Source organism: Plectropomus leopardus, chromosome 1, assembly GCF_008729295.1.
Source record: "Plectropomus leopardus isolate mb chromosome 1, YSFRI_Pleo_2.0, whole genome shotgun sequence".
NCBI lineage: Eukaryota > Metazoa > Chordata > Actinopteri > Perciformes > Serranidae > Plectropomus > Plectropomus leopardus.
Window position 1 is genome coordinate 39716168 of NC_056463.1, and position 17405 is coordinate 39733572.

Genomic DNA, 17405 nt, shown 5'->3' on the forward strand with positions numbered 1-17405 from the left:
AATTTAATTTTTTCACAGGCAAATAATACACATAAACACACAACAACATACATACTTATTTCAAATATTTAAAACAAACAAAACAGAGAAAGATAAAATATAGACAAAATGACAATAAGAGAAATGAATGATTAACTATACACAAACTCTGATGAATAGATCCTGATAAACAACAAGAAATCAAATCTTACATGCTCAAAAAGGAGTAGGAGGAAGTATAGACTTGTTATTTCCTACCCCTTCTTAGCTATTCATCAGTTAATTAATTCATGAACTTCATGTCAAACATATACACACACATACACTTAGATATTTACACACACACGCGCAGGCACATACACATACATATACTATATGTCCCTCTGAATTTACACTTATACACATACATGCATATGCATACATATTAAGCAAGTCTTTCCACATGCTTACACGTCTGTAAAATAATGTTTTTGCACCCTTCCTGTCTAAGAACATTTTTTGTATATTACCTAGTAGCAAATAATTCCTCACAAAAAGGAATGAAAACAAAACAAACCAACTACACAAAAAAATGTGACAAAAAAAGAATAACAGTGATTTTTTTTGTAAAAAAATAGAATCACTTTAGTAATTTAAATGATTTGGTAAATATATACATATACATACATTTCAGTTTTTAAATATATGTGTGCACTACAGAAAAACACTGGACCACCTGCTCTGCTCTTTAGCCAAATCTAAGACAAAAGTATGTTGGTGCTAACGAGAAATATGGTGCTGTGCGAATCTTGAGAACGCGCTAGAGAAGAACAAAAAAAAAGAATTTGGAAATAGAAAGACTGAAAAAATGTGGAAATGTCTTTAGTGAGAGAAGAGCTTCATCTTGTGGTGAAATCCGCACACTGCAGCTTTGTCATTGTCAAGTAGATGGTATTCAAACAGAAATCAGCTTCACTTTCGCACAATTATACAATTATTAATGGGGCTTAAAATAGTCCATGAAGAGCCAGTAATGCAGTTATTAGTGTAATTTATAACAAAGAAAGTGGATTTTTGGGATTTGAAAGAAAGGATGTTTATTTTACTTCAGCTTTGAAGAAACGTCTTCATGGAGTTACTCAAGTGAGGATGTTGTGTTCCCAGTGACTACTATTCTCATGTTTAAAACACTACATGCAGTTACAAAGAGGGTGAGTCAGGGGATTTAGGACATCAGGTTAAATGGGACAAATAAGTTTTCACGTCTTGGGCTCTTTAAATACTACCAGTCAGCCGTCAAACATGTTTTTGAGTTGTTACCACGCATGTGAAAGAATCATTTTGATAAGTTAACTAGTATGGGCAGAGCAAAGAGGCAAAATATCACTGGGCCCAGAGCTTACAAGAAAAGCCATGTGACATGTTGATTAGCTTCTTCCTCTTTTTTTTGTAAGTACTGCAGCTAAAATAATACCTATAAAAACAACAAAAATGGTTGTAGGATATTTGATTTTATTTAATGTTTGATTTTATTACACTTTATATTCGGTAGGAAAGGATTTTGAATGAGTAATTAATGTGTCTGGAAAAATGGGACAAAAAACCCCTAAAATGGGACATTTTCTTATGTTAACCCATTAGGATTTTAGGCCAACTTGGTCTGATTTCTTTTGAAAAGGTGGGGGAAAGGACAATTGGCAAATCGACAAGAAATGTCCCACAAATTGCAAGAAACTGATAAAGGATGACAAAAAAACGACAAAAAAGGAAAACTAAAAAGAAATTTGTGAAAAATGTCAACAAAACACACACACGTATATATAAAGACAAAATATAAGGATTAACATGCCACATGGCTTTCCTGGCAAGTTCTGGGACTGGTGGGTTTTTGTATATTTGCCCTGCCCATCCCAGTTATCTCAGACCAATCAAACAATCAATCAGACTTGATTTGTGTAGAACTTTTCATACAAACAGACTGTTACTCAAAATACTTTAAACAGTTAAACCAGAAAACAAACCACAACGTATAACAGGGATGATATAGTAACTCTGTCGCCGCCGTGTGGACATGAAAGGTAATGACTGCGTTAAGCGAGGTAATGTTTTTCTCGCAGTAGTGTAACGAGCCAGCCGACCGGAGTTGCTGATAATAGCCCTGTCAACAAACAGATAATGAACTGGAAACATTCGCGGTTCTTTTTCAGAGGACTTGTGATTTAGCACCGAAGAAGAAGACGTGCTTTTCTGCCGCCGTTGTTTGTTCGTGTCCACCGAAGTCGTCGGTCTTGAGTTTGTCTGAAATCTCTCCGCTGTCCGAGGATTAACACAAGACTGGACTCCGGAGAAGCGCTGCGATATCAACCCAAGTGTCAAAGTGTGGATTATGTCCCCGCATCACATGCGAACATTTGTGTTTTGGAGCTTTCGGTGATTGCGGGGGGAGGGTGGGGGGGACAGAAACACGAGATTTAGTTTGAAGTCCGGACAGGAGCGGGGGACACTTGTTGAAAGGCATTTTACCGAGCAAACCTTTGCCTAACTGCTCGGGAGCTTTGCTAACGATAGTAGCAAGCTTTGCCAATCGAGGTTTACAACTTTCTTCTACACCGGCGCTTAATCTGAAACAGACTGCGTCTTGTACATGCCTGTTAGGCTTTGACCTATGTCGAGTGTCGATAAATTGGCAAAGTACGTTAGTGACAAACGTTGATATGGCACTGACAGCAGCTTAGCTAACTTGGCTAGCTGCAGCTGTTACTCGGCTCCAGCGTTGTTAGCAATGACGGCTAACGTTATGTTAAGATTCAAACAAGTGGTTCGCTGGAAATTTGTCAACATGAAGTTCTGTCGTGCCTTTAACCTATTTTAATCGATAGGTCATTCTTGTCAAAAGTTATTAGAGCAAACGTGCAAACACAATTCGCGAAGGCTTGCTGTAGTCCTCTCTTTAGTCACAAGAAGGCAACTTTTATAAACAAGAGCTTTAACGTTAGCTTAGCTCCGTTAGCTCCTAGCTCGGCTTACAACTACACTCTCAGCTGTGACACTGCAGCCAGCAGAGTTCACTCTGAATTCACTTTGCCCCAATAGTATGTGTGTTGTGTTTTTAAAACAATGATGGGTTCATCGCAGTGTTCACTGACAGGGTTTGGACAATAGACCACCAGCACCGTGTATCACTTTCACCCCGAGAAGCTGAAGTTGTAAACCTGCGGCCCGCACGATGTCCGGCTCCCCGGGCACAGGTGGCTCCAACCCCAGGAAGTTTAGCGAGAAGATAGCGCTGCACAACCAGAAGCAGGCAGAGGAGACGCGGGCCTTTGAACAGCTGATGACAGACCTCACTGTATCAAGGGTAAATACACTTAACTTCAGCTAACTTTCAGCCAATTGTCATTTAATAGTGACCTTCTTTGCACGGATGCGGTCATTGTTATTAAGTTTAGGTTTAGTTAATTTCAAAAGGGACAGTGCAAATTAAGAAACACACAAAGTATAAAAATGCCAGACTTACCTAGGGGGCTTTAAAAAAACTGAAGTCCTTTGCCCAAGGCTCCCTAAAAAACAACAAAGCAAAAGAACAAAGAAATAGGGCATACACTTTAGAAAACTTATTTAAACACACCCACTAGAGAAGAAAAACAAATCAACAAACAATCAGACAAAAAAATAACAAAACATACAATTTCAAAACTGTAAAGAATATACAAATTTTACATATAGAACGACATTGCAAGGCAAGTAGGACATAAATAAGCGCATCAAAAAGAGTTAAGTGCTGACAAGTGTACGTATTAATCATCATTCTTTTTAACTGATTACTGAGAGATCTTTAAGTGCTGAGTTCTCTGATAGGATTTTTTCTCTGATATGATATGAATTATGAAAAGGGGAGAGAGAGATGGGGTGACATGCAGCAAAGGGCCGTGGCTGGAATCGAACCTGTGGCCGCTGCAGTGAGGACACAGCCTCTATAGATAGGGTGCCCGCTCTATCCACTGAGCCACCAGGTGCCCTAGTTCTCTGATATGATTTGGAATTAGCTTCCACTCTCCTGAGCCTCTGACAGACCAAGCTGGCTGTGTAAAAGCACTTTTCCACAATGGGATGATACCCTCTCCTCTTATGGACCCCTGAGCAATACGGTTGTTAGTTCTTCGCGGTGACTTTGTATGCCAAGCACAAGTCACTCATTTTATAAGGTCATCCCAACTCAAAATCTGATTTTTCTTTTTGAATTTAACAGTGATGGGGACAAAGATCCCTCTTTGACACAGCCCAGGCTGGAATGAGCTGCCTGTTGATTGTCTCACAGATTTCATCTGCTGACTGACCTCTGTTCAACCAGCTCTTATTGTTTCTCTTCTTACATTCATTCAGGTAGCAATCATATTTGATGCAAACTTATCGATGGTCATTTGTAACTGAAAAAGAAAATGCAAACTTTGAAAACCCCAAATTTAAGATATTAACCCTTTGTAACCTGGATAGACATCGCCTTCTTTGTGCTTTGCTCAGAAACCTTTCACAGGTATTTAAACATTGGAACCCTGAGCAGGGTGGGAGCAGCTCAAGAGGATGGGTCATAATTTGGCATTTCAGTATCATATACACTCAAATTTGTATAAAAGGTGAAATGTGTGAAATTTAGGGGGGATTAATGCCGTCTAGCGGTGAATTACAGATGCAGCCGTCTAAAACTTCTCCCCGCTACAATTTAGGAGGTTTTCATCAGGAGCTGAAATATCCACAGAGGTCTCTTCCTCTCCAAAGCAAACAAACCAGATGATTAAAACAGCTATAAACACAGAATAAAGCAGTTTTATGTTACAAATCAGTGAATTTCCGCCGTGGCTTGGTATCTTGGGGACGGGCTACTTGCCCACAGCATGCTCACACCTCTTCTCTTAGATAGATAAAAAACACAGAATACCTAAGTTTTATCTTGAAAATCCACATATATCTGAAGCACTTTGGCATGTTGCTGTGTCCAACACATACCAGTGTTAAGTCACCTTTTTTCTCTAATAACTTAAGTATCCCAAAACTACATAAATACATCAAATATAACCACAGAAATGCTCAGCTTGCCTCAGTCTTGTTACGACTAAGATATCCACTGAAAAAATAATTCTCCATGTACAGACTTAGTTATTACATTCGCAAACTGTACCTGTATTTTTAAGCTAGTAGCTCTGTGTCACAGCACAGTGGATGGAGAATGCCAGAGGATGCCAAACATTTTCAATAACTCAAGTGCAAGGCAAAGTTCAAAAGTCAAAATTAATGGAAAAAAAACATGGGTATCATCATTTCCAAAACTCACGTTGTTATCTAACGAAATATTCTGCTTCATTCTGCTTCTTGATGGCATTTAGCATTTTACAAACAACATTTTACTGTGGTCCCAATCACTTATATTTCCCATCATGCCTAGTGTTGGACTGAGTGGTTTTTAGTTTGCAGTTAAGTTTGCTGTTTTATATTCAGAAACGCAAATGTCAGTTTTTGTTAGTGTTAATTATGTGTCTGTTCAGAACATAGTGGTTTATGCTGGTTATTGTCATCTTTGTGTTTGTAGTTTACACCATTAGTGAGATGATTATTACTTTTCTTTTGATCAGCTGTATTTTTTCTAGCATTTTGCCTCTTTGTAAAGCAGTGTAATTGATGTTGAACCATATTATTCTGAAGTCTTCCTGACCCTACTTGTGGTAGTACATGATATATCTAAAAGCAGTGCTCAAAGAATACTCTTTCCAGTGCTTGAGATGCCCTGTTGAAAGAGTTTTTTCCCCAATCAATTGTTTTTCATTAGATTACAACACAATTCCCACACATATATACATTTGTAGAATAGCAGCCCAAGTAAGAACGGCAAAAACGGACAAGAAAACGAGACAACATGGGGAAGAGGTGTGTAAATGATAACAAAACACCTCATTTCTTTTTTGATCCCTTCCATACCTCCCACCACCATCAGACCCACCCCCTCCATCTCAATTGACACACACAGTGTACACACACATATACCTACTCTTAAACACACATACTTAAATAATCAAATAAAAACAAGAATAATAAATATGTCTGAGGCAGCTCTATTCAGTGTGGCTGAAGACTGCTCCATTGCTGGATATTCAGTACAGTAGCTATCCACTGATGCATTGGGAGAGCATGAGGATGTTTTCATCTCAAAGCGAGCATATTTTTGCTGCAGTAGTGTTGAAGTAGTGTACAGAGGGAGAGAGAGAGAGATTATCTATTAAAGTGCTCTTCATTTACTTACATTCATCATTTATTTATTCATGCTTTTGTCCTCTACTATTGGTCTTGCAAACACCAACACAGAGCTGCATCTGATTGCTGATTGAAGAGTTGTGCAAAAGAGTTTCACACAGGTGCTTTATAGATTTATAATCACTAGGTAATTTCTATCAACTGTAAATAAATGTTTTCATTTTGTTTAACACAGTTAATCTAAAAGAGTTTGGGATCTTTCTACAAGACTTGTGTTAACTGCTCTGAAAAAGGCTGTGAAAATGTGTGAAACTAATGAAGTGACAACACATTTGCAAGATGTAGTTTTTAGAGAAGACTTGTGCCATGCAGATAAAGATCAGATGGATCCCAGTTTCTTTAAGTCTTAGCAGTCAGGAAAAACTGTAGTTGATTTTTTAAAAAAAAAAACATCACTTGCTTCCCTAAAGTCGAGAGGGACTGACTGTCAGACAGATTATTATTAGAAAAAATAACATGAGCTGTTGTCTTTCAAAGGTTTTCAATAGCCCCTAACCGTACTCATCCTGCATGTTTTTCCCCAACAGTCTTTATAGCAATAAGTACATACACATATCAGTGCATTTATATTTGTGTGCACAAATTTACAGCAGACAGCAAAGAAAAACAAAACATGAAGGGACCCCAGATGTTGTGAAAGAGTGATTGATTAGCCCCAATAGCATATGTAATTTTTCCTAAGGACAGAGTTGTAGTTAATTCAGAAATCCATTTACCTGTACTCAGCTTACCAACCTTTTTACAGGAGGGAGCAATGACCCTTTTGTACAATAATCGTTGACCTCAAATCAGCATTATTATTAATTTAACATTTTACCTCGATTATGATTAAAGGAGCTATTTGTAATTTCCAGCTACCCAGTCCAACCGAATGGGGGGCCGTATTTCACCCTTCAAATGCCTGTCTACTATTGTGTCCATGCAACCACAATTTACAGTCATAAATTAAGGCAGCTCATAACTGACAGCAGAGCCAGAATACAGCCAGTCAAAATCAGGCTGCTGTCTGATGACCTTCACGTGTGACCTTTAGTGTGTAGTTTACTTTATAGCTTACTTAGCTCAGTTTTAGAAACGCCACAGTAACAAGAAAACAGTCCCATCACACTATTTGAAAAGTTAATCATGAACTGTAAGCCTCCAGTTTGTGTTGTCATTAGTTACGCTAAAGATACATTTTTGTAAATGGTCAATGTTAGACATTACTGACCAGTCTTAAAATAACGTTGCGAGTTCAGCATCAAACTGTAACTTTTTACCCTCCACTGTCTTCAGAGTTGGAAATATTTACTCTAGTTTTGCTGCTTGTGATGGGGATAACAATTGTTTTCCTGGAGCTTCTGCCATTGCTGTGTTTCTTTCACAATAACTCATTCACTGAGACTAACTTCTACACTGTATCCATTGACTCCGGTGTTGTGTTTAGGACTGTTTCCCCGTCGGTGTTTTCTCTTCTCCTAAACCTGACCCAAACCCTTAGCCCAAAACGTGACCACCAAGGGGGACGCATTAACATGGGGAAGGCTCTATTTGACAGGAGAATACGTTTTGACACAATTCCGGAGAGCTCAACTTCTTCCTTCTCTCCTGCTGCTCACTAGAGGCTACAGTGACTCACCATCGCCTCTCAGGCCAGGATGTATTATTACAGAGGGGTCAGGCCGTCCCTGGCTGCTTAGCAGTAGATATCTCTGCAATACAATACAAAGGCATCTTGGACATACAGTAACATCAAAGGTGTTACTTCTTCACATTCTGTTGATTGGGTTAGTTCAAACTAAAACTGAACTAAAATTATCCACATCTTATATATAGCTCCTCTAGTGAACAATTTTTTTGGATGTTTGTTTCTTTTTTTGCCCTCATAGTTCACTGAAAAGGTATTTACTTTAAATATGCTTAAAGGTGGGATATTTTTTCTACTGAAAGAGTGTATATTTTATCTTTGTGATTTTAAAATAATCAAAGAAATAGTTCCAACAATTGAAATCAAAGCACACATTGCTTGGAATTAAAAACGTTTTATGAAAAAGGTCACATTTTAGTTTTAATGTAAAAAGCAAGTTCCCTAACAAAGTATCTTCTTGAATCCTTTTCATATTGTGAAGCATTCGCAAATGCTTGTGTTATCGACAGCTGCTTTTAGAAGGCACTTGTTGCTGGGCGCTCGTCAGTCTCTCTCTTTTTTCAAACCATGCACTAATTATATTCGATTTTGTGATTGTGCTCCAAGTGTTGAAACAGATTGTTGATATTACCTTTGGTCGGTGAAACCGTTTTTCTGCAGTGTTTACATTTGACTTATTTCTGTGCGGTGTTGCCTTCACTAAAGCCAAAATGTGTCCAAACGAGGGACATGGCATTTTTCTTTGGTACAAGCTGCTCAAGTTGCTCAGTTGGCTCAGTATTTGAGTTCTTATCCATGTTGCAGGCTGGACAGGGCAGAGTCACATGACTACACACGCCGTAGTTTGTTTTTAAGGGGACAGGAAATGAACACACACAGTGGGGAAAGTATTATGAGAATTTTAAAAAATAACCAAATAAAAATAACAAACATGGGCAAGATGACGTCGGTTAGAGATTCTGAATGATGGTTTCTATTCATTTTTGATTAATTGCCCAGCCCCGTTAGACTGTGTAAAATAATAACAGGCACATGCCTTTTTTAGAAGACCCATTAATTGTTAGATTTTTTTATTTCTTCATCTCAGGATGGTTTCAGACATACACGCTTCACATTTCAAGTAATAGAAGTAGTGGTCCCTGCCGGGAGGATGTAAGAGCCCTTTTCATGTTCTTCTCATGCCACTGGTTTACAATGTGCTCTTTCTATGAGAGGGACAGTCCATGAATGGCCAGCCAAAGAGGATGTGGGTTTGAGGCGACATTGAATGAATGTTGCCACAAGGTATGAACTGTCAGTGACCCTGTGAGACAGAAAAGCCCAGTCAGCGAGGCTGCGGCCGGCCGTGGCACAGCACACACTGCCAGCAAACAGCTGGAATTAGAAGTAGCTGCTTCAACATTTACACCGCTGACCAAAGGACTGAATATAAACCCTGAGGGGCTCTGACTAACTGTACATGGTACCTGAATGACAAATTCAGCCCTCCTCCTCTCAGCTCCTGTGCTGCAGGGACTTGGCATCCTTGTGAACCAGAAGTGTGTGAAGTCTACATGTTTGATGTTGTGTAATATCTATCGCCAGCACTGGAGTAAGAGGTTTAAATGGGGATTTGTTTTTTAAATATTTTTTTCCCCATTTGTCCTACATGGAAAATTGAATGTTACTGAAGGGGCATCCAAATGAATCTTAATCATAATGTCCAAATATGTCTGCCTGTATGTCCCTCTGTTCAGGACAGTGGGGACAGTTGGGATTGTACATTCATTGGCCATCAGAGAATTATATTAACATTTTGGGTCCCTGTTACAATTTGTAATTAAAGCTGCAAGCAGCGAACAGGCCCTCGCACCCCCAACCATATAGGGGTTTCTTACAGAACTCCGTTTGACACAGTCACTTATCTCTGTGAAAGTAAGATAATGCACGCAGAGTTTTCTCCCTGGAGTGAGAAATGTCACATGGCGTAGTATTTCCAGTGGCTACAAGGTGGCAGTGGAGGGTACATAATTTCCATGTCATCTTGGTGAACATCATTTATAGAACAAACCATGTAAATTTCATGTAAATCAAAGGATTATTGTGTTACAAGGTATACATCCTGTTGCCAGAAGGTGGCACATTGAGTATCATGGTTAACTTATATGTTGATGTGTTCACAGCTGCCACCTGATCACACACATAAAATTTGGGGAAAATGGTTCAATACAAAGTAAAGTTATATTAGCTTCCTGTTTGGTGGAGAAAACAGCATTGCCACGGCAACAGCATTCATTGAAAACATATGATCTTCACAAAGGTCTTAAAGCAGATTTTGTTACCAAGTTTGAGCCGAATGTGGTAAACCTGTAAGGGGATGCACCTAAAAATATAAATCATGTAACTAACTGTTTCCAGTAGGTGGCGGTATGCCGATAAGTGAAATGAGCAATGCAGATGTGTTCAGGTCAGGACTCTCATCAAGCATGAGAAATTTGTGGCAGATTGGTCAGTATCTGGCTGAATTACAACTTCCTGTTTCATGGCGAAACATCGAAGTTAAAAACCTAGCCATGCCCACATGGTGTGACGAAAACTCAGAAACTGAATAAGTTGGGATGTCCCAGAATTTGGAACAAGGAGGCACAGAGTTTTGATCCTTCAGTTAGATATTTCATATATGGTAGTACATCCCTTGGCCACTAGGTGGCGCTAGAGACCACACAATCCATGTCATCTTGGTCTACATCATTTGTAGACCAAACCATATAAATGTCATGTAAATCAAAGTATGGTTGTATTAAGAGGCTTACTTGCTTTTGCCAGTTGGTGGCGCTGTGATTATCAGACTTAATTGACATGTTGATGCGGTCAGGGCTGCACCTTGATCACACTTGTAAAATTTGGGGCCAATCGGTTGATGCAAAGTGAGGTTACAACAACTTCCTGTTTGGCGGCAAAGACCATGTTGCCATGGCAACAATGTTCATGAAAAAGCTCTGAAATCACAAGCAGGCATCATCAAGGTCTCAACACCTTTCTAAGTAAGTTTGAGCTGAATATTGTCAACCTGTAAGGAGGTGCACATCAAAATATAAAACATGTAACTCCCTGTCTCCAGAAGGTGGCGCTATGATGATAACTCAATTGAGCCATGCAGATGTGTTCAGGCCGGGACTCTCATTAAGCATGAGAAGTTTTAGGCAGCTCGGATGATGTTTGGCTGTGTTACAACAACTTCCTGTGTCATGGTGAAACATCAAAGTTGGAAACCAAGCCACGCCCACATAGTGTGACGAAAACTCAGTTTTTTTTAAATCAGTTGTTGTGTTACAGGTCTTAAGGTCTGAGAAACCACATATCAAGTCAATTGGCTGAAATCTGTAGTAGATATATATCAAAGAAGAACACGTGATTTCCATTACATTTCATGTTGCTAGTAGGGGGCGCTATAAGTAATGATAATAGTAATCATGTAGATGTGTTCAGGGCAAGACTGTCATCAAATGTAAAGTTTGGACCATGTCCCTACGAGTTATAAACTACTTCCTGGTTAATGGCGTGACATGGAAATGTGTGGCCCAGTAACGGCCACACGGTGTGACGAAAACTCACAAATGTCCTGCCTCCCAAGTTGTATAGCTCTAGGTGAAATGTACCACAGGGGCTGCTTAGTCTAAATCTGTAGGGGGCGCTACAGAGCCATTTGAGCACATCAGTGCAAAAAAAAAAAAATTATATCAGTTAACACATTTTAGGACTTCTGCTGTGTGTGCCACGTTTGGTGAGTTTTGGTGCATGCTTTGCCCCTCATAAAGTGCTTCCATTTTTATGGCGATTAATGCGTAACTTTGGCAACCGCGTTTGATGAAAAGTCAAAAATGTAATTTCTGTGCATCATGAAGGTCTTTACAATTCTAGTTGAATATGAGGTTAATTGAGTTAACCTGCTACAGGGGAAAAATCAAGCAGTAAATAAAGTAACTTCCTGCTACCAAAAGGGAGCGCTATGACTATGACCCCAAATTGCACTGCAGATGTCTTCAGGCGTACATTCTTATCAAATCTGTGAAATTTTGTAAAGATCTGACCATCTTGGGCAAAGTTACAACAGTTTTTGATGTCAAAATTGTCCACCCGACTTCGGTAACGCCTTTCAATGAAAACTCACAATATTCTATTTCAAGCATCATCAACGTTATAAGGATTGTTTGAGACCATTTTGAGATCAATTGAGTCAACCTGCTAGGAGCTGGACATCTCACTGTAAAACTTTGCCTTTCTTGTGCCAGTAGGTGGCGCTCTCATTATCGCTTAAAACTGTCATAGATGTGTTCAGGGCGGGACTCCTATCAAACCTGTGAAGTTTGGGTCATATTGGACCCTTTACAGCAGAGTTACATACCACTTCCTGTTTACTTCCTGGTTCATGGCAGAACATGCAAATTAGATGCCTCATGCAGATCACACAGTGTGATGAAAACTCATGATTTCAATAACTTTTGCTGTCAAAGGCCTTATAAAGGTAGCCATAACATTTGAAGTCAATCTGATAAAAGCTCTAGGACAAGTTCTCAAGATTACGACCCCTGAAAATGGCCAAAAATACACCAAAATTACAACTTCAAATCAAAATGGCTGACTTCCTGTTGGTTTTACAGTATGGCCCCAGAGACTTTTTTGTAGGTACTGGGGTGTTGCACAGGCCTCCAAAGTTTCACAGCTCTAGGTAAAACGTGCTGCGGGGGCTGCTTCGTTGAAAATCAGTAGGGGGCGCAACATTTCCTCCCACCCACGCACGAGACCATTAAAATATCACATTTTTTACCAGATCTAATAAGTCTGCAAAGTTTCATGACTTTTTGAATATGTTAAAGCCCTTAAAAAGGCAATTCATTTGAGAGAAAAAAATAAAAACAATAATAAAAAAAAAAAAATAAATAATTCCTTCACTTTCGAGAGGGTCCTTGCACCGTTCGGTTCTAGGGCCCTAATTTAAGTTGTGAAATGTGCCTCCTCTGAATCATCTGTCAGGTTTTGGTGCAGCGTTTAAGGTTGAAGTATTTTCTCATAATTAAAGACATAGGCCTCATGCAAGAAATTATATACAAATAAATTTTCTCTTATTTTTGCTTGTATCCAGGATTTGTTCTTATTTTGTAAGTACCCATTAATTTTTGGGATTCACCAATTTTACAAGGGGCTGAGAGCACTCGAGAAAAACATCTCGCTTTCACAGCCCACAAATTGTTGTCCTACACAAGGAAATGTTAAGTTTTATATATGAGGAACATTATCAAAAATGCATGACTATCATTTAAGCAAATTTAAATGAGGTTTTAGAGTAATTATAATGACTGCATTATAAAATTTCATGGCTAAAGAAATATACTATACCTGATGCACTGATCCCAATAACTGTAATTTCAGTAACTGTGTGTCTCTCTGCTGACCAGAGCTGGAATGTAACTGAGTACATTTACTCAAGTACTCTACTTAAGTACATATGTGAGGTTACTTTTCTATTACTGGAGTTTTTTAATCTCATGCCACTTTCTATTTCTACTCTAAAACACCTCAGACTACTTTACAAATTAAGATTTTTGTACACAAACCAAAAATTAAAAAATATGCAAGTGCAGCTGAAGCATTTAGTCAGTTAAATATAAAATGAATTTTCAACAATTTCTTTCATTGTGTAAGTCATTTTTCATGAAAAAAACTCATTTTTTAAAAAGATAGTTTTAGGGTGGTTTTGCTTTTAATTGATAGGAGTGTGAAAGGGGGAGAGATAGGGGGTGAAATGCAGCAAAAGGCTGGGCTGGAATCAAACCCGTGGCCGTTGCACCGAGGACACAGCCTCTATACATGGGGAGCCCGCTCCAACTACTGAGCCACCAGGCTCCCCAAATTGAATTAAAGAAAGAAAAGAAAAAAACCTTTTATAGATTCAACTTCTCATACAAACAGTATGCATGCATCTTTTTCTTCTAATTATATGAATAATTTTGATTTATTAAATTCTTTTAAACCTTTGCGCATGTTTACTTTTACTTTACTCTTAATATTCAATACATTCCCCTGAAATCGCATTTACTTTGCTGAAGTTTATTTCACAGTAGGCCAACGTCAGTTTCACTACTGTACAAGTTCTTCTTTAAGCCTTTTGTGGTGTCATGTCTCTTGTCTTGTTTATGTGTCAGAGTCTTTGCACACGGCACAAAACTTGTCCTAAAGTGTTTAGGGAGCGTTATAGGTGACTTATGATTAGTGGGATTCATCATAGAGCACACCTGGTCAGAGCAGATTTGGATGGAGTGTTGTATCTGGAGTTGACTTCTCTTATATTTTCTCTTACCAAAAAATGAAGAGAAGATATTAGAGAGAAATGTCGCTGCATGAGGCCCATTGTACATGGGAAGTTTTTATTTAGACTCTAAGATTTCTAAGACTAAGAGATTTTTATTAGTATCTCATAAAGCCTCTAAAAGAGATACTTGGCCAATTTTCCACCAGATTTGTAGCAAAACAATGTGGGTATTATGTGTTAATGAACTGTGTTAAACTCAATTGAACCAGTGCCTAGATGACGCAAACTGATGCAAACACGTCATTCAGTGGGGTTTTGCTGATTTCGGGGCTGTTGCCTAAATTACATGCTGTGTTTATGCACTTTCATGTTACCCACCACCCATGCTGCCACTGTAGACACAAAGACTATAGAGGTAGATCAAGAGACAGACCCTGCCCCTCTCTCTTACTCAAACTTGGACCAAAATCCAGTCAAGTGGTAAAACTTGGCAGTGGCAGTCAAAAATAAACCAAGATTCTGTCACTGTTACTTTTTTCTTGACTCAAATGTTTTCAGAAACATGTTTTAGCTTACCGTTTAACTGTAATATGAGATTGTTTCTTGCCTGTCTACTGCCATTATTTCAAAAAGATGGGGACCCATCACGTCACCCACCAGCAGGATTGTTATTGGTCTGGTGTGGCGCTGTGCATTCTGGTAGCTGTAGGCTTTCTACCTCTTAAACAAAAGCAAATGCCACAGTCCTCCTTTTTTTCTGGTTTTGTACCATTTTCAAAAGTATTTGTGTCTTTCTGTTGCATCAACAGCCTAGTTTTAAGTAAGGACATTGTTTATATATAGAGAGAGAAATAGGAAGGTACCCAACATGACAGTTAGGGTTACTTTTGCTCCCTCAGGGCAAGAACTGTATTGTTTTGTTGTTGTAAATATTGCTGCCTTTTGTTTCTGTCTGCTGGCCATCGATGCCATTGAATTCTGATGAACTGAATTGATTGTGTAAATTAGCACAATGTGTCAATGGTTAACGCTTGACTGTAGCTGCTTCAAATACATTTACAAGTGTTGCACCACAGGATAAGATTTTATATTTTTCAAGCCCATCACTATTATCTTGTCATAGGCACAATCTCTTTGAGCAAGCTCTGTCTTTTGATAAAATCAAACAAGGTCAGTCTTTGAGATTCAGATTCTGTGCTTTGAGCAGTCTTAGAGAGAAATGCCCTTCTGATTTGCCTTTTCATGCTAACAGCTCATGATTGGCTGTTTTCCTCACCTTGGCAGAACAATCCACCTTCTGTTTTCTGACAGATAGTCATCGTGGCATCTCCTGGTAGAGTGCCAGTTTGGAGGCCAAGCTGACATTTACTACAATGTTTCCCCTTAACTTGTGTCTCTTATATTGAAAATATCGCTGCATTTTTAACAATTATGTCAGATGTGGTTGTATGTTACTTTCTGTGCTCTATTAAGGAGGGAAGGAAAAGGAAGTAGACATATGTGTGTTTATTTCTGGTATTTGAAATACAATGGCAGTTATTGGAAAGAAAAGCCGTGATTGGCATCTATTGTAATTTTCATCTTGAATCTATATGTCCATTACACATGAACACTCCATGTCCACCATTCATATCGCCTTACAGAGTGTGTTTTTGACTTCCTATGAATGACAGGTGCAGTTTCAGAAGGTCCAGCAGCTTCGTTTGACTCAGTCACGGGCGCAGTACTATGGTTCTCTGCCCAACGTCAATCAGATTGGCAACACCAGCACCGAATTCCAGGTGAGATCTCATCACAGTCAAATATAAAGCACCAGCACATGCTATTCATTAGTGGTGTAAATCACTGGTTTCATCACGATAAGATAATATTATATCGATACTTTTGACAACCATATGATATTTGCCGATAGCACAAAGTCTGCCACAATATTATTTAGATTCGATTCGATTTAGGGGCCTGCGATTGATATCAGACAATATTATCTGCTCATTTAACACAGTCGGTTACAGAAGACGCTGCCACCACTTTCTTTGCTTTTGGCCAGAAAAGATAAAAACAACATGTAAATAATTGTAAATAATTATAGCTCGTTCATTCTTTTGAAAATGCCTTCTGGAAAAAAAAAATTCATTTTAACTGATCTTTTTTCTAAAACTTCAGGATTATCTGACTTGAAGACAAACTTCTCCCAACATCCTCAAAACCTGGATTAACAACAAGATCTTTTCACAGAAATATAAAACACAGCTCAGTAATCAGTGTCAAGGATCATAGACAAAACAACAGTCTTTTGTAGGTCATGTTTCCCCCACATGGACAACATGCTAACTTTATTAGTATGAACCTATGGCATTTCACATTGCATAAATTAGCTTAGAGGCTAGCAGGCCTCTCCTCTACTCATAACTTTACCAATTTAAATGTATGAGTTATGCTTTCTCTTATTCACTGCTGGTTTAAGCAGCTAATGTAACATTAGCAAGAAGTGTTACTGGATTATGGCTGTTGTTAACATATGACATGCTCTTACTGACACTGACTTTCTCCAAAAACAAAATATTTCCACACTGATAATTTATTCCCAGGTAAATGATGTTTTCCTCATCGTCTTTCTCTCAGCTGCTCGCCATCATCTGCCTGATACTGTGTGACGGTGACACAGAATTTCAAAATGAAAGCACATCTGAAAGAGGATGACATAGATCAATGCTTACACTTTGCATCAATGTTATGTGATCATTGCTCATTTAATCACATATCGTTGCAGATAGATGGATCGTTACACCCCTACTATTCATACATTCAATATACACTAACACTTCTGAGTTAAGTTAATATTATGGACTGCTGTATTGTTTTTGAAGCCTAGTCTGAGACAGTTTACAATTTTAGGAAATACTAAATTCTAAAATCACTTGAATAGAATTTAATTTTAGCATGGTCTGTCTGGGAAAGCAGCCCTTTAGCTTTATTATAAGAGCTTCCTCCAGGGTTTCTGGCAGTGACTCTGCAATGATCAGTGATTCTGCAATACCGGCATGCTGTCTCTAATAACTCATACTGGAGGGGATTGATGCCGCTGTTGTTTGGCTTTGTGTTAAAATGCAAAGGAGGCATGAAGAAGGGACTTCACCGGCTCTATATCACAACCTCTTCAACTAGTTTTTGCATCAGTCTGCACCATCCTGGATGAATTTCTTTCTTTCCACCCACAATCACGCCACG

General features: G+C 38.7%; 1 protein-coding gene across 3 annotated transcripts in view; it reads left to right on the top strand.

Moving 5' to 3' along the window:
* Positions 1-2063: 2063 nt before the first annotated feature.
* The window catches only part of crtc3 (CREB regulated transcription coactivator 3), a 59355-nt gene continuing 44013 nt past the window's right edge, over positions 2064-17405 (top strand). For 2 of the 3 annotated variants that reach the window (XM_042485135.1, XM_042485145.1), the window contains exons 1-2: positions 2065-3316; positions 15851-15958. In XM_042485135.1, the coding sequence (XP_042341069.1) occupies positions 3185-3316; positions 15851-15958 (240 nt within the window). In that variant the 5' untranslated portion in view covers positions 2065-3184. Of the gene's footprint in view, positions 3317-15850; positions 15959-17405 lie in introns of all 3 variants that reach the window. The other variant, XM_042485153.1, reaches the window with a different exon arrangement.